General features: G+C 48.2%; 2 protein-coding genes across 5 annotated transcripts in view; one reads left to right on the top strand and one right to left on the bottom strand.

The window, feature by feature from the left end:
- The window catches only part of PPARGC1B (PPARG coactivator 1 beta), a 121,181-nt gene extending 108,538 nt beyond the window's left edge, over positions 1-12,643 (top strand). For 2 of the 3 annotated variants that reach the window (XM_018050172.1, XM_018050171.1), the window contains 3 exons: positions 540-661; positions 3,794-3,948; positions 5,104-12,643. In XM_018050172.1, the coding sequence (XP_017905661.1) occupies positions 540-661; positions 3,794-3,948; positions 5,104-5,204 (378 nt within the window). In that variant the 3' untranslated portion in view covers positions 5,205-12,643. Of the gene's footprint in view, positions 1-539; positions 662-3,793; positions 3,949-5,103 lie in introns of those variants that run through there. The other variant, XR_001918292.1, reaches the window with a different exon arrangement.
- The window catches only part of PDE6A (phosphodiesterase 6A), a 77,193-nt gene continuing 64,082 nt past the window's right edge, over positions 12,651-25,761 (bottom strand). For both annotated transcript variants that reach the window (XM_005683158.3, XM_005683159.3), the window contains 5 exons: positions 17,959-18,022; positions 17,621-17,695; positions 16,881-16,964; positions 14,451-14,598; positions 12,651-14,055 (listed from right to left, as the gene is read on the bottom strand). In XM_005683158.3, coding sequence (XP_005683215.1) covers positions 13,982-14,055; positions 14,451-14,598; positions 16,881-16,964; positions 17,621-17,695; positions 17,959-18,022 — 445 coding nt within the window. In that variant the 3' untranslated portion in view covers positions 12,651-13,981. The remainder of the gene's footprint in view (positions 14,056-14,450; positions 14,599-16,880; positions 16,965-17,620; positions 17,696-17,958; positions 18,023-25,761) is intronic.

Genomic DNA, 25,761 nt, shown 5'->3' with positions numbered 1-25,761 from the left:
ATGCACCCCCCCTCTACTGGGCCAGTCTAGGAGCCTGGCTCCTAAAGGCGACCAGTGTCTACATAGTATCCTGGCAAAACCAAAGCTATCGGTGGCTCCACATCCTTAGGCCCCGGTCCCACTGTTGTCCTCCCCACCCTCTCTGCCCTGTAGCGACCTGGCCGCCAGTGCTCGCCCTCTAGCATCCTCAGCACCTCCCCCAGTGCCAGAAGAAGTCAGGCTCCAAACAGATACAGAAGCTACGTTAGTAGCGGTGACTCCCTCTCCTGTCTCCGCCCAGTCTCTGTTCATTTCCTTAAAGTACGCAATCGCTTCCTTCCGGGCCACCTCCCATCTGATGCCTAACAGCCCCCTCCTCCCATAAGGCAGGTCGTCTGGGATAGCGCCTGTCATTATCCTGTCTCTGACTCCAGTCCCAGCTGGTGTCGCTTGCTCAGCCGGGTGGCATGGACTGGGGATGAGGACTCTGGGAGCCCGCCATCTAGGGGGCTCTAGGAAGCAACCCTAATGACAGGTCCCTCTGTGTCCTCCTTGGGCAGGGCGAAGGCCGCGTGGTGTACGTCCGAAATCTCTCCAGTGACATGAGCTCACGTGAGCTGAAGAGGCGCTTTGAAGTGTTTGGCGAGATTGTGGAGTGCCAGGTGCTCACGAGAAGCAAGAGGTGAGTCAGGCTCTCACAGAGGAGGGGAGTAGGGGTGTGCAGAGGTCCCAATTCAGGGCTCACCACATTGAAGGTGCCCAAGAAGACTTCCAGGACAAACCTACCATTAGGTACAGGAGAAGGGAGGACCAGTAACAACTCTGCAGCCCAGGAATCGCCGCAAACATGTACTGATGTCTGCTAAAGTGCGAGGCAACTTTCACGCATTGTCTTACTTCAGTTTTCCAACTTGCGTGTGACACATGCAGCCTTACTGTTTCCATTGCTTTCCTTTCTGGGTGGCGCAGATAAGTCAGCTGAGCAGCTAGTTAGTGGCAGAGCAGGATCTGCAGCCCACGTGTCAGCTTCTGGTTATCCATCCTAGAGCTGGTATGGGGCTGCCAAAAGCCCGTGGTGGCTGAAGGCACACTTGCATTGCACTCTTGGCTGCAAACCCCATGTTATTCCATCCCTCATTCCTCTGCAGCTGCAGCCCTGTGTCCCACTCACCCAGGGAAGCAGTGTTTCATCTCTCGGGAGATCTGTAAGAATAGGCTGCATATAAATGCACAACTTATGTGTCAAAACTTCATCAGATTTGAAATAATTCTGAGGTATCTCCTGTTATTACTTGCAAACTGAGTTATTAAGGTTTTAAAATTCTAATTTAATAATGACTTTTAAAAACTTCAGTGAGAAAATAGTTTCTACATAAGAATCATTACACGTCTCACAACCCTTACAATGGCTATGGGAAAGTAACAAGTGAGGATGTGGAGAGACTGGAAGCCTCGTGCGCTATGAGTTGGAATGTAGTGGGTTGGCCAAAAAGTTCATTTGGGTTTTTCCAACCGATGTTATGGAAACCCAAACAAGCCAATAAAAGGTGCAACCACTATGGAAAATAGTATGGGGATTCCTCATAAAATTAAACATAAAATTACCATTTGACCCAGCCATTCCTCTTCTGGGTATATAATCAGAAGAATTGAAAGCAAGATCTTGAAGAGGCATTTGCACATACATGTTCATAGCACTATTATTCACAATATCCAAGAGTTGGCAACAACTCAAGAAGAATGGATAAGCAAGATGTATATGCATGCCGTGGAATATTAGTCTTAAGAAGGATGGGAGTCAATCCTGTCACGTGCTACAGCATGCATGAACTTTGAGGACGTTATGCTGGGTGAAATAAGCCAGTCACAAAGGACACATACTGTGTGATTCCGCTTACATGAGGGATCTAAAGGAGTTAAACGCACAGACATGGAAAGTAGAATGGTGGTGGCCAGGGGCTGGGAGAAGAGGATATAAGGCGTTGCTGTTTAATGGGTTCAAAGTTTCGGTTTTGCAAGATGAAAAATTTTTAGAGATCCATCTTACAACAGTGTAAGTTAGCACAATGTGGCTCTAGTGGTAAAGAACCCACCTGCCAGTGCAGGAGATGTAAGAGACATGGGTTCAAACCCTGGGTTGGGAAGATCTCCTGGAGTAGGGAATGACAACCCAGTCCAGTGTTCTTGCCTGGAAAATCCCATGAGTGGAGGAGCCTGGTGGGCTCCAGTCCATAGCGTGACTAAGAGGCGGACATGACTGAAGCCACTTAGCATGCATGCATGTACTTAACACAACTGAACCATACACTGAAAAATAATAAAGGCGGTAAATTTTATGATATGCATTTTTGTCATAATTTGCTTTAAAAAGTCATGACGCAAATTAAACTATGTACGTTCTGTGCAGTCTTCAGGATATCCCATGAAGGTATCCCATGTAAAAACAAGGCAAGCAAATTAATCTCTGAGGAGACGGTTCAGTTTGTTAAGATTTAAAGAGTACTCAGGAGTCTCAGATATTTAGAGTCAGAGGGTTCCAGCCTTGGCCTGGTTCAGAGAGGTGTCAGGAAACGCAATTCAGTCGAGTGTTTGTGAGGCACTCGAGGTCTGTAGGCCTGTGCTGAGTGGTAGGATGGTGCTGTCCTTGAGGAGTCTGAGTAGCAGACCAATAGATCAGGATTCATTTGATTGTGGAATTGATGAGTGTAGATCTGACTTTAGGTCCCCCTCACGTTGGCATTCTTCTCAGGCAGGCTTCTCTCTTGCTTGCAAAGTGGTTATCTCCAGCAGTAAGCATATCTCCTACCCAGGGAAGCAGGAGTTCCAGCAAAGATATGGCATGGAATCTTCAGGGTTCTGTTTTGGGTGACAGGTTCATGCTTGAACAATCACTACAGCCAAGGAGGGTCACTGTCTTGTGCCTTTCCCTGGTGCCCTGAGCCCAGCTGAGCACCGGGTGGTGTTGTCAGAGGGCAGGGAGAGAAAGCTGAATAGGCAGGCGTGAAGGAGGAGACGTATGTGCAAAATCAGCGATCTTAGGGAAGGCGAAGGACAGGTTAACAGCCAAAGAAGTGGCGGCTGAGGGACTTCCCCGGTGGTCCGCTGGTTAAGAATCCACCTCCAATGCAGAGGAAGTGCATTCAGTCCCTGGTCGGGGAACTAAGATCCCATATGCCATGGGGCAGCTAAGCCTGTGTGCCACCACTAGAGACCCTGTGTGCAGCTAGAGAATCCACTTGCCACGACTACTGAGCCCGTGCGCTCTGGAGCCCATGAGCTCCAAGAAGAGCAGCCCGAGTGCCGCAGCTAGAGAAAGCCCACGCGCTGCAAGCACAGCCAAAGAAATGAACGAACATTTAATTAAGAAAAAGAAGTGGCAGCTGAGGCTGACTTTGAAGCGTGCGGGGGTGGTAGGATGGAGCGTAGGTGTGGCCGATCCTGAAAAATGGGGATCATGAAGGAAATAGAGAGGACCATGAAGAGCCTCAGATTTCATGGCAGGAAGCCTGGGTTGTGAATCCCTGCTCTGCCCCCGTCTTTGGGCAGATCCTGAACTCAGAGCCTGTTCCTCGTCCCAGAGTTCCTGGTCACAGGGGTGTGAAGAGCATGTGAGGTGATGGGTGGCGGCCAGCACTTACTAGTGCTTTATTGCCAACCCAGTGACCGTCATCGTGTCTTTCGGGGAGCCATGTGGCACAGTCATGAGCCATTGACTCATGACTCGTGGTTTCCCGCTCCTCACCTGCTAGCAGCTGGTCTGACAGTGCCCACCAGGCTGGCCCAGTGACACGCTGCCCGTTTCCTCTCCTTCCAGAGGCGAGAAGCATGGCCTCATCACCTACCGGTGTTCTGAGCACGCAGCCCTGTCCCTGAGGAATGGCGCCGCCCTGAGAAAGCGCAGCGAGCCCTCCTTCCAGCTGAGCTACGGGGGGCTCCGGCACTTCTGCTGGCCCCGCTATACTGACTACGGTGAGTATGCAGGCCCTGTGCATCCCGCTCATACCCAAAGCTCTGGGGGCAGTGGCCTCCTTTATTGAACCGAAAGCCCCCTCTGGACATGGCTCCCATGCCCAGGCTGCCCTGTAATTGTTGCTTAGTCGCTGAGTCGTGTCCAATGCTTTGTGACCCCAGGGAGTACAGCCCATCAGGCTCTCTGTCCATGAGGTTTCCCAGGCAGGAATCCTAGAGTGGGTTGCCATTTCCTTCTCTGGGGGATTGTCCTGACCCAGGGATTGAACCCATGTCTCCTGCATTGGCAGGCAGATTCTTTACCCCTGAGCCATGGGGGAAGACCAGGCTCCCCCATGCTGGTGGGAATAACTTGGCAGCCACTCAGCCTGGAGGCTGTCCTCTTGCTTTCCTTCTGGCCTCTGGCCCATCTTGCCCTATGCCAGGACTGGTATCAAAGAGATGAAGCCTCTCATGGTCCCTTGGAAGGTCCAGCCTCGTGTTTGCAGCCAGGGGGCAGAACCACGGCTGCCGTGTCTGTGACCTCACAGGGCCGGTAGCCGCCCTGCCATCCATGGTGGCCCTGACAGGCAGCAGCCTTGTCCATTACTGGGCCACAGCGAAACGATATTGTCACCATGCCCTTAGCATCTGGGGACAAGTTGGTAAAGAAGGACAAGTACAATTTGGGAGAGAGTTTGTGGTAGGCCAGAGTCTGCTGCAGCCTCCACAGTGCAGATCTGAGCGTCAGGAGACCCCGGAGGCACCTGGCCAGGCAGTGCTCCTGACTTTGTGTCCCCCGTGGGGACCCAGTTCCCCAGCCACACACTGAGGACATCGTAGTTGTCTGCCTTATGTGACTTCTGCACTGGTTTCCTAAAGGGCAAGAAACCATTAGGGGAAGGAGAAATAGAGGCTGTTGGAGCGGGAAAGGAGCCCTGGGGGGAGGGCTCTGGTTCAGGCATCCCTAGCCTGCAACCAGGGCAGCCGAGCCCCCAAGACTCCACCCACATGGCAGAGGTGGCCTGGAAGAGCGCAGAGCCACTGCCCACTGCTGTCTGAAACCTCAGGCCACCTCCGCTCCGTGGGGCTGACCCTGCTGGCAGATTTTCTGATTGGCAGGCTTTCTGAATAGCTCTGCCTTCCCCTCTCACTGACTCCTCCACCCCCGCCCAGATTCTAATTCAGAAGAGGCCCTGCCTGCGTCAGTGAAAACCAAGTACGAAGCCATGGATTTTGACAGCTTGCTGAAGGAGGCCCAGCAGAGCCTGCACTGATAACAGCCTTAACCTTCGAGGAATACCTCAATACCTCAGACAAGGCCCTTCCAAAATGTTTACGTTTTCAAAGAAATTAAGTATATGAGAAGGAGAGAGAGCGAGCGCGTGAGAGAGAGAGAGAAACTCAGAACTGCTGTCCTTTTAAAAAAAAAAAAAGATCAATGTTTACATTGAACAAAGCTGCTTCTGTCTGTGAGTTTCCATGGTGTTGATGTTCCACTGCCACATTAGTGTCCTCGCTTTCGACGGGTGTCCTGGGTGCACGCCAGATGCTTGGTCTGGCACCCACCTCCCCTTCCTCCCCGACCGACGTCCCCTCGTAGACGTGCAGCTGTGTTCACCATACCATTTCTCGTCTGTAGTGTGTGATGATGAAATTGTTACTCGTGAATAGAATCAGGATTATAAACTCATTTCTAATTGAAGAAAAAAAAAGTATATCCTTAAAATAATGTATTTATGGCCCAGATGTCCTGTGCCTGGGATTATTATATTGCTTCCTTGATTTTGTTAACTATGCACTGTCATGAGGTGTTTGCCACTGACCTGCACTGCTCCCTTTACCAGAATGCCCCAGAAGTGCTGGCGGCCGGAAGCCTGGTTACCAGGGAGGAGTGGCATGCAGCCACCATCAGGAGCGATGGAGAGAGGGCCTGTTTCTGGGCCTGTTCTGCCAAGCGCTGCCTTGTCTCTCATTGAGCAAGCTGGGGTCCGTTTACAGTCGGTGCCCAGCTCACACTTAGAGTTTGTGCCTGGACATGAGTACCCAGATCCCCGCGGACCTTGGAAAGAAGGTGGGGTGAGCTGCATTATTCCTGTTTTCCGGGTGAGTCCAGCAGCGCCCCAGGAGGCAAAATGACTTGCCCAGGATTTCACAACCTGTGAGACTTTAGTGGCCCAGCCCAGGCCCCTCCTCCTGCCTTAGCTAGGGTAAAGAGGCAAAGTGGCAAGGACTGGTAGAAGTGGGTTCAACTGAAAAGTACAACAAGCTAGGCGCCTCCAGGCTCATTTTGGGGGGCAAGTTGGCAGCTCCCTCATCAATATTGGGCAAGTTCAGGCTTTGGCACCAGTCTTGATCCAAGGGATCCTGAGGTGTGCTTACACCTGTAGACACGCCATCAGAGCTTCAGGGACACACCTGGAGTGATGCGGAGAGACGATCTGGGAGCAGTCACCCTTTTGGGGCCAGCTACCACCTCATCCTCCTTCAGCTTGACTTCCCTTTTCTTCACCTGTGAAGTTGTTTGGGTGGCAGGGGTAACGGGGAGCAGGAGGGGATGTGAAGCATGGGGATAGATAAGACAATCTCCAAGCTCCTTTCCAACTTAAAAAACATTCTCATTGGGTTTTATTTTAAAGTTTGTGTTCTTGAGTGGTATCATACCATACCATATCAGTGGTATGTCCACCTTGGATGTTCAGGAGGTGCCTTGGGGGCCATTTGTGAGGGGAAGCATGGCCAGGCAGGGTGAGAGCGCACTGCTACAGCTTCAGACAGAGTGGCTCCAACTTGGTCTTTTTCACACATCAGAGTTCCTTGGGGAGTTTTTGTATTTGAAAGAAAAAAGATCCTGCTGCTTAAAAAAGTTTGAACTTGGCTCATGTAACTAAACAAAGTGATATAATCTATTACTAATGCCAAGCCTTGTTCTTTGGCAATTGGTAGTTATGGGGTTTGGGTTTTCTATTTATGTTCTTAAGATTATAAAATACCTCAGTAGGTTAACTGGGCCAGTAAACCTCTCCTGAGAGGTGAGCATACTTCAAGACCACAGAGAAGGTTGGAGAGAAATGGCACTGGAAGAAACAGGGAATCTGAGTTCCTGTGTATCAAGTCACTTCACCTCTCTGGACCCCAGTTTTCTTTTTATGTGAAATGGACCAAGGAGGAGAATTAGGCAGGCTGATCTCTAAGGTCCCTGCCAGCTGATAGCTGTGGCTTCTAAGGTGGTATCTAGCAAGTACATGGCGCATGGGCCACTATTCCCACATTCTTGGGCAGTTGCAGACATGACTAGTTGACTACTGCACTCATGTTCTTTGAACTTGGTCATGCTCAACAATCCTCATCACAGTGCTCTGAGCAGTCATGACTAGTTGATCAGAGTTTAACCCATCTGACATCCTGGTCTAATCTTTGAAAGTTTTCTGTCATACAGACCCCTGTGGTGGCCAGGTTTCATGCTGGCCCATCCCTGTCCGTCATGTCCTGATCTATGAGAGAAGATTGCTCTTAAGCCGTCCCTTGGCACAGGATTCCCAGTACCACTCTGACATGATCCTGCTTGGAGGTGGGGGCCAAGAGGAATAGTGGACAGGAATATGTTTGAAGAAGGCAGGGTTGATAAGGATAGACCAAAAAGGAGAATTTCCATGGCACGAATCTGTACATTATAAATTCCCTTTATTGCTGTTCACTGCCTAGCACACAGTAGGCACACAGTAAATCATTACGGGATAGAATGGAATGTAATAGAATTTAAATCCACCTGATGTCTCCCCTAACTCCTGATTTGCACAACAAGTAAACTGAAATTTCATCCTGTGGAAAAAATAGAAAGGAACTATGCATTCAGAGTGGAGAGAGCTGCATTGAGTACTGGCTTTGCCAAGAACTAACTCTGTGACTTAAATAAGTCAGAGTCCCTTCCTCTCCCTAAGTCTCAGTGTGCTAGGAGGGGTTGGACTAGAAGATCTCTGAGCCTCTTCTGTTTGCTTCTTCCCTGATTGCACTAGACCAGGGGTTCTACCATGGGCCAGGTGGTACCTTAGGGTGAAGAAATGCAGATTTTTAGTGAAGGACAAGTTTCTTCCCTCTACTGGGTCAGCTGAAGCTGCCCTTTCACTTCAGATTAATACAAGGCACTTGAAGGTGGTCAGACACTGGCCCTTGAGCAGAGATTTGAGTTTAGTCCTGGGACGTGATGTGCTTAAGGTTGGGGGCTGGGGCCTGCAGATGGGAGAGGGTGCCTGCCGAGGGCATCAGGCAGTTTCTTCTTAGCATCCCATACGTAAAAGGATACAAGTTCTAAAATTGACCAACCATGCAGACAACCTCCATCCGAAGACTCATTCGGTGCTGTGTACTATTTACCAAGGAGACTCCAAGGTCTCTCCAGGAAAACCAGTCAGCCTTGGTCTCTTTCCTACCAAATTAAGGAGTCACCCAGAGGGAGCAGCTGCCATTGGCAAGCATCTCACTGTAGCTCTGTCCTCGTGTTTGCTCTCCGTCATGTTTACATGTGATTGCCATACACGCTTACAGTAGACTGTGTTAGTAGCCACCCACACAAGGCAGGTTGTACTGTCCCATCTCTGTGCCGTGCTGGTGTTTTCCAAATATGTTCCATCTAAATGCTAAGTGGAATTCTTCCATCTCCTTCCTCAGTCGGTACAAGGCTGAATCAGAATCCTCACTCTCGGGGGCTCTGGTTAATGAAGGAAAATGCATCAAAGAGGTAAAGAATATGAGTGGATGGAGTGCAGCTAAGGCCCTGACCCTCTTCTCCCCATCACACCTTGACCCCCAATCAGAACACTGCTTTGAGGTATCAATACAAAGCACCAGTCAGGTGTCTGCAGCTGCTGTGAGCTCTCATAGCCCTGTGTGTGGAATGTGCTCAGGAGAGAGGCGGGGCTTTGGGAGCTCCAGGATGGGAAGAGGGAGGGGCGGGGGATGCTCTGAACTGCAAAGACTCAGTACTCAGGTCTTTATGTGGGAAGAGATGCAATAAGAAATCTGTCTCGCCGAAAGCCTGTGTTGATGTTTGGAGAGCGATTTCTTCTAGGCGTATGCAGTATGCACGCTGAGGGGACAGGGACGGCATGACAGTGCAGCCCTTCTGCATGGACAGCTTGAAACCCTCTCCCAGGCCTCGGGTTCAGTTGCAATGACAGCCGAGCCCCCAGCTAGAGCAATGGGATGACCCAGCTGTGAAGCAGAATCAACCCCAAAGGATTTGTTGATCTGACTCACTCATGTCGAAACTGCAGTCTTTTCTTAAACCGTTTGTGATTTAGCAATTGTCCTCAGACATGACCAAGGAAAGAAGCTGAATGTATAGTAGCAAATAAAGTGAACCTAACGGTTTCAATGGCCAAAGAAGAGGGGTCCTTCCCATTGGGGCAAAAGGAACCTGGCTAGTGCTTATGTGCAATATGTTTAAGCTGGGCCCCAAGTCCCTGAGACGTTTGCACACATAGATGGGCTCCAGGACTGTCTGCTGAGTCCAGGGGTACAGGGTAAATGGAGGGAGAGCTCGGGAGCTGGGAAACCTTCGTGCGTAGAGATGCCCTTGGCTCAAAACAGACATAGAGTGGAGGGCCCCTGGGAGCCGGCTGTGGAATGCCCAGGAAGCAGGCAGAGGCTGACTTTGCATTAAACCAATAAAAGCACTTTGAGAAACCCATGTCACTAAGCCTGGCTCCATGTTTCTACACTGGCAAACATGGATCTCCCTGGGCGATGTGAGGTCCTCTCCTAGGCATTGGGACAGGGGGCCAGGAAAGGGGCCGGTGAGGGAGGAAGGCAGAGATGCCTTCATAGACATCAGCCGAGGGAGAGCCCATCCTAGGGCCAGTCCTAAAAAAAATGGAGCAGTGCTTTTTGATCTGGTACCTATTTTTGTTAAAAAAACAAATGAAGACAGCGCAGCCAATTGAAATGGGTTTGCAGAGCAAGTCACTTACCTATAAGCCATCTTAAAGTGAGAAACCCAATGTTTCTTACTTGCTATGTGATCTTGGGCCTCTGTTTCCTCATTTACAGATGGGAATGAGTATTGGATGGGCTGAGCACTAAAGTCTCTTTCACCTCTGATGGGCTAAGATTCCCATCCTGGAGCACCAGGAAGCCATCATTAACTCATGAAACCAATTCCATTCTCTGGCTGCGCCCAACTTATGTTCAGGGTGAGAGTTCTCTGCAAGGTTACCAACTAGCAGAGAATTCAAATCCACATGGTCCTGGCCAAGTAACCTTATATGAGGAGGCCAGCTCCCCAGGACAGATCTAAGCCATAGTTTCTGGTGGGGATGGTGAGAAGTTAAACCCCACCTTGGCTGGGTGGAGATGTCAAATCTCATATTAGCTTTGTCTTCCTCCCCACCAAACAGCTTTCAATCTGAATGTTGTGACCTCTTGGCTGTTTCTCTCTTGCTGTCAGACAATACTAGCAATACACTTGTTTTTGCAAAACAGCTTAACTTAGGTACTTTTCACACATTTGTTTCAAATGATTGTAAAACATACGGGGCAACAGGAGGCATGGATCACACTGCATATGTTTAGGGCAGCTTTTGTTTTTTGTTCCTTTGATGGTATAGCAGTAGTAGCTGAGGCTCTGAGATTTTGTGGGGCAGATTTTCAGAAAACTCTGTTTCATCAGAATGCCTTGCACATTCAGAAGCAGCACAGAAATCCAACTGCCCAAACTGGGGGCTCGAAGAATAGGGTTTTGCAGGTGGTCAGTCCCTGGGCTATTCAATAACGCCTCCAAAAGGTGTTTTATAGCTAGGACCCCCTCTGTGCTGTATATTTTGTCAAAGGATCCTCCAGATCCCCACTTTGCCGGCCTCGCTCATGGGTGACTTTTGAAGGGATTGGTCAGCTTCCACCTCAGCACTTTGCCTTATCAATGTCTAGTCGCCATCTAGTGGCCAAAGACTGTATCCACCAGCTACCCAGATAGAAGGCAAATAAAGCCTTTCGACCACCTTGCAGTCCAACACCAATGTTGGGAATGAAATGCAAGGACATGAGCGAACTGTCTGTGTGTTTAGAGCCCAGTGTAACACCAGTCAGAAGCCCCAGAAGCAACCACTCAGACTGAAAAATACACTAGCTCTCCTGAGGGCAGCGGAAACATGAGTGGACCCGGCCCAAGTGCCCAGGAGGGGTTTACTGTAACTGCAATACTGGCAGCCCAGCTGCTGACCTTATAAGTGAACCTCTGCCAGGTGGCCCCCACTGGACCCTCAGGACAAGCAGTGAGGTTGTGCATGAGGATTTTGGCGGGGGGCCTGGCCGTGGCCTTTGATATGGTCTACTGAATAGCCAAACAGCTTTTGTTTGCTTGTTTTGTATTTTGTATTTAAAAATCTTGTCAAATGTTTTTGTGTTAGGAATAAAAAGTCATAAACTACTCCCAACTTTGTTTCTTGAGGAATGTTCTGATTCCAACAGAAAGAGGTTGGAAATCTCAAGGGGTGTGTGGTCAGGGTGGTCAGTGGACCAGGGAAGTGGACCACTTGGATTTCCAAATGGTTTCAGTGGAAGATGACCATCCAGAAGTGCGACGTGGGGCAGTCTGCTCCGGAAATTCACACCCACCCACCCCCTTCACCTCCTTGTGCTGCGATATTAGCATTAGCATTGGCTTGGAGCATCTGCTTCTTCCAGAGGTGGCTGCTAATGTTGAAACCAACCCAAGATTCCTCACCCCACCCACCCCAGGTTTCTAAAGAGATGGTGTCTGTAGCTAGCCTTAATTGACTGGGCAAGGTGGTCCCTATGGTCCCTTCCAGCATTTCCAAATCTTGGACTCAAATCCTTTTCTCTTGGTGTGATCATGAGCCTAGAGAATTCTGAGCAATAGGAAGCCAGGGCTTTCCTCGGCTCTGTAACAGGGTCAAACCAGGGAATGGCTCACCTTGTTAGGTTTGGGTATCCCCAGGGGTACTACCGTAGGGGGCATTATTTATTAGGAAGCTCAACAAGGTAACTACAGCCTGGGGTGCGTGAGTGCAAGGCTGTGTGTGTGTGTGTGTGTGTGTGTGTCTGCACGTGTGCACGCTTATGTGTGTGTGTGTGTGTGTGTGTGGAATTACATTGATGCATTTCTTGAGAAAGGTGCAAGAATTTCACCTACACAGAGGGACACATCTGCTTTGTTATTTATAATAGAAAGCTAAATTTTAATTTTTTAAAGGACACTGCTAATGATTGAGAATCGAGTTTTTAGTTTTGCTATTTTTTTTAATTGGTAGAGGATTTTTTATATATTTTTTCCATTTTGTTGGGTTGTGTCCTTATTTATATAAATACTTTATCTGTGAGAGGCAAGGAAGAAAACTTCTTTGCTTTTAATTATTGTGGTTGTCATCGTCCCTATTTTATTTCTGGTGTGATTTATCTGTCTTACCTTCTAAATGAGAAAATGTTTTCCTGTATTTGTACATTGTCAGATTCTATAGTTTCATAGATAATTTAACCAAATTGCTCTATGTATTATTATTCTGTGAGTATAAAGTTCTATTTTAATGTCTGTAAATACTTCAGAACTGGCTTCTTTTCTCAAACTCCACTGTGGAGTTATTGTTTACATCACAAAAACTGTAGAATCTCTATGCTCATGTACTGTAAATAGTGAAGTGATCTGCTTATAAATAAACTTAACAAATACACTATGGAGATTAAAAAGAAAATACCACCCACAGCTCTGCCCAGGTGTGTCTTTCTTTATTGGGTCCTATGTGCTTGTTGAGGGTTGCTCCGGCTACTAACTAGGAAAAGGCTTCTAGTTTCAGGGTCATCTCTCAGAGAAGACCTCAGCCCAGGGTGCCTCTCCAGAACTTTCCAAGTTTGCTTGTCCTTTCTTCATAGCACTTTTCACGGATCACAAGGAACCATTCAGACTTGCTTCCCATAACATTGCTCCATTACCAACTTATTGCCAGTATGACTTATAAAGCTATACCACCTTCTGAACAAGGACTCCCTTATTTTGGTATATCTGCTTTTCCACACACACATACTACATATATGTGCTAAAAGAGATATTTTGACATTATGGTTTCAGGCAAAGACACTTGCCAGTTGACAACTGTGAAACAGTCTCTGGACAGAGAATATGGAAAAGAGACTTGAATTGTGTACCATATTTGGGTGAACTTGAAACATTTTCCTTTGCTTACTTACTCCCAGTGAGAGCAGTGAAGAGTGGCATCTCCCAGGACCTTTCATCTTGGATGTGTGTGTTATTGCTGCGAAGTTGCCCTGGGTTGAGCCAATATGGCCAGGCCTTAACACCTGGCACGGATCTGTCATTGGCTGCAGGCCACCACCCTCAGGCAAACTGTCTCCCTGGGGATGAGGTAATCCCGAAGGGACTGAGTCTGAGGGCTGCTTGTTGACAGTGCTCATCACTGCTGAGACCACAGTCTTCAGTAAAGACTGTGTAAAGGGTCTGGGCAGCTCATCACAGTATCTGCCACAACTGGATATTAGGGGTTCATGTGTGGCGTGTGGTCATGATGTGATTATGTTTGAAAACACCCATTCATCTTTAAAGATGCGTAATGCAGGAGTCAATGATATGCCTGGAATTTGCTTTTAAATATTTCAGCTAAGGAAAAAAAAAGAAGAAAACTCTAAAAGGACAGATGAAGCGAATGCGACAAAAATCCTGATGCTAGAGTCTGCTTGATGGGTAGGAGTCAATTCATTGTGTAATTCTCTACTTCTGTGAATGGTTGCATATTTGTGTACTATAAAATGAAAGTATAAGAACACAAAAGATTCTAGGTAAGTAGGTGAGTCCTGCACTAATGTTTGGGTCTGTGAAAGCTAAAATGTCGGTTGTCACTCAATAAAAAGTTCTCACAGCTGAAAAAGAGGCTTGAAAGCCACTAGGAAAGATGTAAACTAAATTCTCTTTCAGTTTTCAAGCCCCACAACTCTGACTTCTCTAGCAGGTGAAGTGTGGTTTCCCACCGGCCTGGGTCCTCTCGTTCATGAAGGGTGGGGCCGGCCTGGGCCCTGGGTCCTCGCTCTGCTATTGGACACAGCAAGACTTGGATGCAGGCCCGCCCCCAGGTTGCTTTCCGCCGGGCTGACTTCCTGCGGCTGCTGCAATCAGGAAAGACAACACACCAGGTGAGAGGAGGCTGCCGCGGGCTTTCCCTATGACCTTATTTGGACCTACAGTCGCAAACTCAAGGGCTTTGGAGGCCCTACATCCACCACTATTGGAGTTTGTCCTACTCTGGTCAGCGGCGGTTGGGGAGGAGTAGAGGGGAGGCTCCTTTGCTGGGAGCCTCAGTCTTGGGAACCAAGCTGTGCCACTGCTAATGGTGTGATTTGACCACGACACCTCACCTCTGCGAGCCTCTGTGCTCTCTCATGTAGAATGGGGGCAATTGAGTTGTGGAGGGGCCTGAAAGGGCCTACGTGTGTAAGGCTCTGTGGTCGTGAGCGCCCAGTGTGTGTGGGGTTGGGCCCCCCATCCTCCCGCTTCCGCAAACCTTGGTTGGCTGCCTGCTGTTTCTGCTTCTCCCCCTCCAGCTCCTTCATCTTGGTCTCGTACTCATCGGCAAGCGCTTTCCACTCCTTGCGGTTGTTGGTGATCCCATCCAGCATGGGAGTGATCTCCTCGTGGAAACGGGAGAATTCCTGCAAGAGACAGAGCCTCTGGCACAGGCACAGAGCCCTGGGATCCGGCTCCAGGCAGAGCACAGTGTGTCACGTCCTCACTGGAGTGAGCTTCCCCAGGGGGGCGGCAGCTTCCATCACCCAGTGGTGTTGGAGACGACACTGCAGGGCCCTCCGTCACAAGGTCCCATACCTCGCTTGCGTAATACCCTCCTGCGGCACCACCTGGCTTTCAGGATGGATCACAAACTCCACAAGGCTCCCAGACCCAGTGGTCTTCCTCATCACCAGCTGGAACCCTCCAGACATTCCAGATCTCTGTCTGGGCCTCACACCAGTTCGTCGCTTTGCTGGAACTCTCTAACTTCCCCCTCTTTTCCCTTGAGGGCTCTACTCAGACATCACTTCCCCAGGGAAGCCTCTTCTGATCCCCAAGGTAAGTCGAATCCTCTATTAGCAGCTCCCCAAACCTTACATTCCTACCTCACATTTCGCTGCAGTGACCCCCTCTGCTAGTCTGCCTCCGGAGCTGTGCGCTGGGGAGGCAGGCACATCTCTGCTCGTTCACTGGGGTGACCCTGGCCCAATACAAGTCTGGGGCACAAAGATGCGACAAGGATTCTAACGGTCTCTTAGCCCTAGAATAAAAATAATGCCTTTAAGCACAGCATGAGGCAGTTTATGATGCTCTGTGTCTCCTTTGGTCCTCAGAAAACTCCTGCCAGGTGGGACAATGAGACTCCTCACTTCTAGATTTTTGGGTGAAGAAATGGAGATGCAGATTGGCAGAGATTTGCATAAGGTGAGAAAGGCACATCCAGGGTTCACTTCAGAGTTCAGCCAGAGCTAGCTGTGCTCAGATCAATTCTGCCACCAGCCGTGTGACCTTGGGCAGGTTCCCATGAAATTGGGACGGTACCTCATGGAGTTGCTGTGATAATGCACGTAAAGCTCTTAGCGCAGGCCCCATTGTTTTGTATATTACTGATGATCACAGAGAGCATCAGCTACCCTGCCCTGTTGCTTGGAGGATCCCCGTTAGTCTGCGTTGTATCAGAGATGCACTCGTGCGCCCCCTGCGGGCAGAAGGGCTGCAGCTCAAGTGAAAGTGAAAGTTGCTTAGTCCTGTCTGACTCTGTGTGACCACATGGACTATGTAGTCCATGGAATTCTCCAGGCCAGAATACTCGAGTGGGTGGCCTTTCCCTTCTCCAGGGGATCTTCCCAACCCAGAGATCAGACCCAGGTCTCCAGCATTGCAGGCAGATTCTTTACCTGCTGAGCCACAAGGGAAGCCCAAAAACATTGGAGTGGGTAGCCTATCCCTTCTCCAGTGGATCTTCCTGACCCAGAAACCGAACCGGAGTCTCCTGCATTGCAGGTGGATTCCTTAACAATGAGTTTATCAGGAAAGCGCCCACGCAGCAGAAAGAGCCCTCAAATACAGGGTCAGGCTCCCCCTCTGATGCTGTGTCCTGGCCCTGTCATTTCTCCTCTCTGACATCTGTCTCCTCGTGTAACATAGCCAAAATAAAAATAACCAATGGGAGGTGGATGGTGGCACAGATAATATGGATAGGGGCATGGCGGGGTTCTCAAGAGGGAGACTTTAACGTTGAGCCAAAGCTCAAAGAGAAAATTCAGAGTATCTTTCGACAGTTGAGTAACTGTGACCTGTCATATTCCCGCCAGCTGGGGAAGTTAACTGGACATGTGTCTGCTATGCTCCCCATGTCTCTGCCTGAAAAGATGATACATCATTTGACCCACAACTATTTACTGAACAACTCTGGGCTTCCTTGATAGCTCAGTTGGTAAAGAATCCACCTGCAATGCAGGAGACCCCGGTTCGATTCCTGGGTCAGGAAGATCCCCGGGAGAAGGGATAGACTACCCACTCCAGCATTCTTGGGTTTCCCTGTGGTAAAGAATCCGCCTGCAATGTGGGAGACCTAGGTTAGATCCCTGGGTTGGTAAGATCCCCTGGAGAAGGGAAAGGCTACCCACTCGCATATTCTGGCCTGGAGAATTCATGGACTATACAGTCCATGGGGTCGCAAAGGGTCGGACACGACTGAGCAAACTTCACTTAGGATGTATGAAGCTCCAGGCTCTGGTCTGGGTGAAAAGTCACAGAAGCTCTTATGGGGCTGTCCTGACAACCAAATGCCACTGGAGGTGAGATGCATTTTGTAAAGTAGCACTCACAGGTCACTTGCCAGGGTTTTTTATTCCTGATATAATTAGGGAATCCCAGGCTCATCAGAGACATTTTGTTGGGCCTGAGAAAGCGAAGGACCTACCTTGTAGACAAAGGTGCAAACAAAGTCGATGAAGCCGACCTGAAGCTTAGGGAGTTCATCTGCCTTGTTTCTGTCCATCATGGGCTGTCAGGGAGAGAGAGTTAATTGCACTGGGCCCCTGTTGGGCTGATGCAGCAGGGAACTATAAAGTGAAGCATTCTTCCAAAACAAAAACCCTCTCACTGGTCTCCCTGAGTCTGGTGGGGAGCCAGCGGACCATTCCAGCCAAGTTTACTTTCAACATTGATAGATTCACAGCTGGACAGGTCTTCCCCTTGCATGGTCTGTGCTGTTAGCACAGAGCCATGGGAGATAGACTCCTAGACCGTCAGAACTGAAAGGGAAATCTAAGTTTTGGCCACTTGTCAATCTCGACTGAGCTGACTGAGCCAAGGATACACCTTAGAGCAGGGTCTCCAAACTTTGGGAGGGAGTATGTTGCTGGGCCCACCCCCAGAGTTTCTGTCCAGGTAGGTCCAGGGTGTGCATGGCGGGGGAGGAGGTGGAGTGGTCTGTGGACTTGCATCTCTAATGTGTACCCAGGTAACAAGGTTGATGGTGGTCTCCAGGGAACACACTTCGAGAACCACTGCATTAGGGGAAGGTCATCTCTGTGGTAATTTCACACATCTGTGTGTCAAGGATGAAGGGGCACATCTCTCCATCATGGCCAGGTCACTGCTCTCCACCAGAACAAGATCACACGCCCAGTATCAGGCTGAGGTCCCTTCTCTACTCACAATGGGATTCTGTTGCAGCACCGTGCGCTCCAGGTCACCTTGTTCCCAGAATTCAGCAGCAACCAGCAGAGCCACCTGCAACAGGCAGACACCCTCCACAGAGTCAGGTCCCAGCCCCGGTCCTACCCCTGCTCCCATCCCACTTGGGCTTCCAGCTCAGCAAAAAACACCCCACTCCTGCCCTACCACCCCACGCTATGTCATCACAAGGGATTCCCACGTCTTGCCAGAGGATAATGGAGCAGTGGGCTGCCTCAGCATCTAGAGAACCCAAGCTGCATTAGCTGCTGTCACCAGGACTGGGATTCTCCTCCTCTCAGGACAGGAGGAGTGCGTACCTTGCTCTGCACCTCCCAAGGCTTGGTGATGGCTGAGAGATCACAGGCGGTCATCATCATGGCCCTGCACACAAGGACACCATCCATCAGTCCGGAGGCAGTCAGTGCTGTATATCTGGTTGAGTCCATCTATCTCTTCTTTTTCTGCCCCTACTGGTAGGTGGCCTCATCCCATTGTGAACAGATCTGTCAATGCCCAACTGCATCTGAAGGTCAGGTTTTGAAGTCAAACAGATTTAAATCCTGCCTTTGTCAGTTATTAGAAGTTTGGCATTAAGCAATTAAACGAAGTTCTCTGTGCTGCAGTTTCCTTGTCTGTAATAAGTGCAAGATTCAATGGGATAATGTGTGTAAAAATCTTTGCATGGTGCCTAGATATATTATGTGCACAATGTGTGTGTGTTAGCCAGTCGTGTCTGTTTGTGACCCCATGGACTGTAGCCTGCCAGGCTCCTCTGTCCATGGAATTTTCCAGGCAAGAATACTGGAGTGGGTTGACATTCCCTTCTCCAGGATGTCTTCCCAATCCAGGGATCTAACTGGGGTCTCCTGCATTGCAGGCAGATTCTTTACTGTCTGAGGCACCGGGGAAGCCCATGTGCACAGTAAACTGGCAATTATCAGGAACACATGTTGGGTTTCCATACATTAGGTGCCCCACACTGTTCTAGGCATTTTATAAATATCAATTTCATTTAAATCTCATCACATCCTCAGAGTTCCTTCTGACTAGAATGGAACAGTATTTCTCAACCTTTTTCTCTTCATCCTCCCTGATCTATTGTCAAAGAACCTTTTTATACATCTTTCCTATAACCACTTCAGCATGAAATTTTAATAACACAGACATACTGTACCTCTGGAGGGCCACAGATCACTGTATTATCTAAGATTTTTTTTTTTTTTGCTCCCCTCCTGAGAACTACTTTTTGCCCCATCAGGTAATGCATGATGAAAGGAGAAGGACAACCCTGGTCATTGTGAGGAAGCCTTATGTTAAGAAGTAGAGGAATGGACTGAGGAAAGAAAGGATTAAAAGATAAACTCTTAAAACACTTTCACAGTAATAAGAAGGTAAGACAGGTATTGTTACATAGTTAGGTATGACATAAGACAGAAAGGGAAGGACCATGTGAAAAGAATAGGAGCAAGAGGAGAGAATTTGATAAGGTATTTCAGAGATGGGGCACAGTGGTATGAAGTCTGGGATGGGAATCCAGGGTCATGTGCTGTGGGTGTCAATCCCATGCTGGGGAGTGCAGGTGTATCCAATAAGCAGGGAGCGCATTGACGTTTCAGGGTTGGATCATGACTCATCAGAGCTGCTTGGCGGCACCTGTGGGATAGAGCAGAGAGAGAGAGGGAGGCAGGGAGGAAGGAAGGGGAGATGCTGCAGCAGCTCAGGAAGACAGCAGAGGGCCTGAACTCCCTGGCTGGGAGAGCATGGGATCAACCCCATGTGGTAGAGTCAACCCCGCTTGGTGAGAGGATGGGCAGAGACTGTGGGGGATAGTTGGAGAAGCTTGGGGCTCTGAACCTAACTAGGACTTGGATGATTTTACAATTAACCAGATATATCTGGCATAGGTTACATAAGCTGGTCTGGGAGGCCTTAAGAGTTATGAAATGTTAACAAGTTTAACTATCTTGAACCTCAAAAACTCAAAAAATTCTCTAAGTAAATAAGCTTTCAGGAATGCATACATCTTCTTAGGAACGCATTCAGTAGTAGTGTTAGTCGTGCAGTCGTATCCGACTCTGCGACCCCAGGGACTGTAGCCCACCGGGCTCCTCTGTCCGTGGGATTCTCCAGGTAAGAATACTGGAGTGGGTTGCCGTTCCCTTCTCCAGGGGATCTTCCTGACCCAGTGATCGAACCTGGGTCTCCTGCATTACAGGCAGATTCTTTCCATATGAGCCACAGAGAAGTCCCATAGGAAAACATTATTCCTTGTAATAGCATCAGAACACATGCCTGTTGCTTACTGTTAAGTGTTGTCAACTTGCTACGCTTACTGTCAAACACATTAAGCAAATGAATGTTTGGTTGCACATCCAGGAGTCACTGGTTCCTTGTTACCTGTCAGTGTCCACATTGTGAGTGTTCACATTGTGAGTGGACACAGGAGAGCTCTGGATGTTTACTTTCCCTGGGTGAAGAAAGCATGTGACAATTACTCCCAGGAGTTAGGGAAACACCTAAATGTTTTATAGATAGATATTTGATATGTGCATGGGATGGGGGCTGGAGGTGGGGGACTCTTGGACACCAGAAAAGTCAGTCCCAAGCTTCATGCCCTAAAGACAAGGCATTACATTCACTTCAGCACTGTAGCCTTAGGTGTTCTTTGACCAAGATGCTATGTTAGGCATTAGGGACCCAGAGAGGCCTGTGGGGAGTCACGTAAGGAGCGGAGGGGAAACCATTTCTAGGCAGAGAGAGAACATCTAGTGCAAAGGCCTTGGTGGAAGAAAGCCTGGAAGCAAGGAGGGGCTCAGGGAGCAGATGGAAGAGGGGTTGAGAGGGGACCTGAGATGGACAGGGTAGACCCAGAGCCCAGGTGCGGGGACATTTTCATACTAAGAGCAACAGGAAGAGTCACTGAAGAGTGGGGGAGGGGTCATATTTGCATTTTGCAGAGAACAACACAATGGCTTCAGTAATGAGGTCCCAGGAGCCCAGTTAGGAAGCCATTGAAGGGTCCAGACAAGAGATGGATGTGGCAATAAAATGAAGCATCCAGACAGACAAGGCATTTAAAAGTAAACTCAGCATGACTTGGGGATAGATTAGACATGCAGAGTGAGGTAGACGGCAGTGTCAGGATGAAAGAGGACACCGCGACACCTCGGTTATTATGCAGAAGAGAGCTAGAGTAAGTCTTGAAGACTTGTGGAGAAATTTGAACCTTATCCTCAAGGTGGGTGAGAGTCATCAATTGTGGGGGCGGATGAAGTTGAACAGTATGAAACTGAGTGCAAGGCTTTGGAGTCAGACCGAGCAATTAGATCCTCACTCTTGTCCTTAGTTGTCATATCCAGGACAAGTGACTTATGTCTTTGAGGCTCTCTCTGATCTTTGGTGAAACAAGATAATCACATTAGGTTGGGTCGTACAAAATTCTGATTTTGTGGGTCACAAACAGTCGATTGCAGCAACATGGATGACCTAGAGATCGTCATACTGAGGGGAGTAAGTCAGAGAAGGAGGAATATCGTATGGCATTTTAAATGTGTAATCTAAAGAATGATACAAATGAACTGACAAAACAGAGACTAGTAGACTTAGTGAACTTATGGTTGCCAGGGGGAAGGATGGGGAACAGGCTAATTAAGGAGTTTGGGGTGGATATGTACATCCTGCTGAATTTAAAATGGATAACCAACAAGGACCTACTGTTAATATATACCACATGGAACCCTGCTCAATGTTATGTGGCAGCCTGGATGGGAGTTTGAGGGAGAGTGGATACATGGATATGTATGGCTGAGTCCCTTTGTAGTTCACCTGAAATTATCACAACATTGTTTGTCAGCTATATATAAAAAAGTTAAAAAAAAATAAAACAGTTGAAAGTCAGCAATTTCACGGCTCAATGCAATATATCTGTCCTAGGGGTTACTGTGACCAATACATAAGATGATTTTATAAGTGCTACCATGGTCCTTATCTTCATCACTATCACCTGCATCATATTAATCACCAGGATGGGCTCCTGCGCACCAGGCCCAAAGCAAACATTACTTTTGCTCAGCTGGGATGCTCAGCAGTGCTTCTCCTTGACCCTTAGCTCGAAGCGGGACCCTGGAAGCATCCCAGGGACCCTTGCGAGGCATTCAGACTCTTCCTGGAATTACCCTTGGTCTGAAGTGGATAGCCTGCGGGGGAAGTTTGAAGGGAGCCAAGGAAAGCTGTGGATGTATGGGAGGGGGATAGGGTGACCTGGTTGATGTTCCACGAATGCCCATGCGACACTAGGTAAGTCACTTTGTCTCTCTGAGCCTCATTTTTTTCATCTGTAAAACATGAGACCAGGAGGCACCAGCTTCTTCTGTAAAGGGCCAGATAGCAAATATTTTAGGTTTTGCAGAGCATGTGCACTCGATTGCATTACTCAGTTTCATCATCGCAATGGGAAAGCAGCCACAGATAAGATCAGTTGGTGCTTGGCCACCAGAAAGGTGCTGCTGAGGCCTGGGCTTCGTGGCCTGGGGCTTGAGGGGAGTTGGAGGTTGTTAACTCACCCAGCACCCCTTTGCTGAGTGCTCACTGTATGCCAGGCCCTGGAGAGATTGCTGAGGACTTAGGACTGAGAGCAGCCCTGGAGGCATTTACCATTAAAATAGCTCTTAATCGACTGGCCCCACACCATTGGGGTTCATGAATTGTGCAGTTTGCGGTGTTTTTGGTGTCTTCATGGTTTTCATACTTTTCCTCTGGTCCTTCCCAAAGTTCCACTCTCTTGAACACAGTGAGCACCTTATGCCAGGTACCAGGTGACACTGGAGCCGAGGTGATGAGCTCACTGAGTTTTAAGTGGCTCTTAATTGCTGCTTGACAACAGCTATGTACAAAGTCTTGGCCACTATTCCATTATTTGCAGGATGTATATTAGAAGAACATGTTTAGCACAGTGGTTGCCTTTGGATTCAAATGCAAAAACTGTTTTAAAATTCTTTTATGGGGTAGGGGAAAGGGTGGAGAAGGAAGGACTTATTACCTGCAGCAAATAAGGGGAACACCAGGGCATCTTTTCCCAAAGCCGTGTCTCCCTGAACTAGCAAAATTGGGGACATTTGAAACTATGGGTACATGTGTATTTCTGAGGGGGCTTGAGTAGAGAATTCAGCACAGAATTGGAGCAAAGACTGAGTCCAAGTTTCACTTGATTGAAGTCAGGAGGGTCCACATTATCATTCCATCCCTTACCTGAGTGGGGGCCTTAGTTCCCGGTGGCAGGACTTACTGAAGTTCAACTTCTTTATGTCTCATGGAGAAAGAATTTGGTGAGAGACAAGGTGATAGGTAAGAAGTGGATTTATTTAGAGAGGTACACATTCCATTGACAGAATGTGGTCTGTCTCAAAAGGCAAGAGTGGCCCTGGGAGAAAAACACTCCACAGACAGAGTGTGGGCAGATTCTAAATTCTTAACATTCATTTCTAGATGGTTGGATGGATGGGGAAGGGGAGGATGAGCTGCAGAGTAAAAAAAAAAAAAGAAAGAAAATGACAGGGTCACTTATTCCTAAGTCAGTGCCTAAGTAGGTTCAGGTTACTTTTAGGCACTTGTGAAAATATTTAAATTTTAGTTTCTTTAAAAAAACAACAACAACATAGTAATACTGAATATATGAATAATGAGTTAAGCCGGATTATATTCGCGTTTATATTAACAGTCATGAAATATGATTTTCATTTATTTAAATGGAGAAAGATGCCATTAAGGCAAAAGTACCTATGACCCATCCACAAATGTCATAATGTGGCCCTCTATTAAAGGATATCAATCTATGGGTACTAAAATTGGAATTCTTATAATTTCTTTTTCTTTTTTATAGTAGTTTTTTTAAATAGCTCAAGGACAAAATTACAAACTTTATTAAAATAAATGCAATTTATATTTTCAAGTATAGCCGCTGGGTCAGAGATCATCATCTGCTGCTGCTGACTCACGTCAGTCGTGTCCGACTCTGTGACCCCATAGATGGCACCCGCCAGGCTCCCCCGCCCCTGGGATTCTCCAGGCAAGAACACTGGAGTGGGTCGCCATTTCCTTCTCCAGTGCATGAAAGTGAAAAGTGAAAGTGAAGTCACTCAGTCATGTCCGACTCTTAGCGACTCCATGAACTGCAGCCTACCATGCTCCTTCATCCATGGGATTCTCCAGGCAAGAGTGCTGGAGTGGGGTGCCATTGCCTTCTCCTTTATAATTTCTATTTATCAGGAAATATTATTCGCTATTATCTTTATTCCCTCCACCATAGTTTGAAGGTGAAGTCGTTCAGTCGTGTCTGACTCTTTGCAACCCCATGGACTGTAGCCCACCAGGCTCCTCAGTCCATGGAATTTTCCAGGCGAGAGTACTGGAGTGGGTTGCCATTTCCTTCTCCAGAGGATATTCCCAACCCAGGGATCAAACCTGGGTCTCCCGCACTGCATGCAGACACTTTACCATCTGAGCCACCAGCGAAGCCTGATTCCACCATAGTTTGGACCCAGGTAAATAGCAGGGAGGGAACACAACTCCACCCATCAACAGAAAATTGGATTAAAGATTTACTGAGCGTGGCCACGCCCATCAGAACAAGACCCAGTTTCCCCCTGTCAGTCTCTCCAATCAGGAAGCTTCCATAAGCCTCTTATCCTTCTCTATCAGAGGGCAGACAGCATGAAAACCTTAATCACAGAAAACTAACCAATCTGATCACATGGACCACAGCCTTGTCTAACTCAGTCAAACTATGAGCCATGCTGTATAGGGCCACCCAAGACAGACAGGTCATGGTGGAGAGTTCTGACAAAATGTGGTCCACTGGACACAGGAATGGCAAACCACTTTAGTATTCTTGCCTTGAGAACCCCATGAACAGTATGAAAAGGCAAAAAGATAGGACAATGAAAGATGAACTCCTCAGGTCATTAGGTGCCCAATATGCTACTGGAGATCATTAGAGAAATAACTCTAGAAAGAAAGAAGAGACAGGGCCAAAGCAAAAACAACACCCAGTTGTAGATGTGACTGGTGATGGAAGCAAGGTCCGATGCTATAAAGAGCAATATTGCATAGGAACATGGAATGTTAGGTCCATGAATCAAGGCAAATTGGAACTGGTCTGGTTCCAAATAGGAAAAGGAGTGCGTCAAGGCTGTATATTGTCACCTGGCTTATTTAACTTATATGCAGAGTACATCATTAGAAACGCTGGACTGGAAGAAACGCAAGCTGGAATCAAGATTGCCGGGAGAAATATCAATAACCTCAGACATGCAGATGACACCACCCTTTTGGCAGAAAGTGAAGAGGAACTAAAAAGCCTCTTGATGAAAGTGAAAGAGGAAAGAGAAAAAGTTGGCTTAAGCTCATCATTCAGAGAACAAAGATCATGGCATCTGGTCCCATCACTTCATGGGAAATAGATGGGGAAACAGTGGAAAGTGTCAGACTTTATTTTGGGGGGCTCCAAAATCACTGCAGATGGTGACTGCAGCCATGAAATTAAAAGACGCTTACTCCTTGGAAGAAAAGTTATGACCAACCTAGATAGTATATTCAAAAGCAGAGACATTACTTTGCCGACTAAGGTCCGTCTAGTCAAGGCTATGGTTTTTCCAGTAGTCATGTATGGATGTGAGAGTTGGATTGTGAAGAAGGCTGAGTGCCGAAGAATTGATGCTTTTGAACTGTGGTGTTGGAGAAGACTCTTGAGAGTCCCTTGGATTGCAAGATCCAACCAGTCCATTCTGAAGGAGATCAACCCTGGGATTTCTTTGGAAGGAATGATGCTAAAGCTGAAGCTCCAGTACTTTGGCCACCTCATGCGAAGAATTGACTCATTGGAAAAGACTCAGATGCTGGGAGGGATTGGGGGCAGGAGGAGAAGGGGACAACCGAGGAGGAGATGGCTGGATGGCATCACGGACTCAACGGACGTGAGTCTGAATGAACTCCGGGAGATGGTGATAGACAGGGAGGCCTGGTGTGCAGCGATTCATGGGGTCACAAAGAGTCAGACACGACTGAGCAACTGAACTGAACTGAACTGAAACAGGAGATGGCAAGAGTGAACATTGACATTTTAG

Source organism: Capra hircus, chromosome 7, assembly GCF_001704415.2.
Source record: "Capra hircus breed San Clemente chromosome 7, ASM170441v1, whole genome shotgun sequence".
Lineage (NCBI taxonomy): Eukaryota > Metazoa > Chordata > Mammalia > Artiodactyla > Bovidae > Capra > Capra hircus.
Note: the sequence above shows the minus strand (reverse complement) of the source record. Positions and strands in the feature narration are given on the sequence as shown.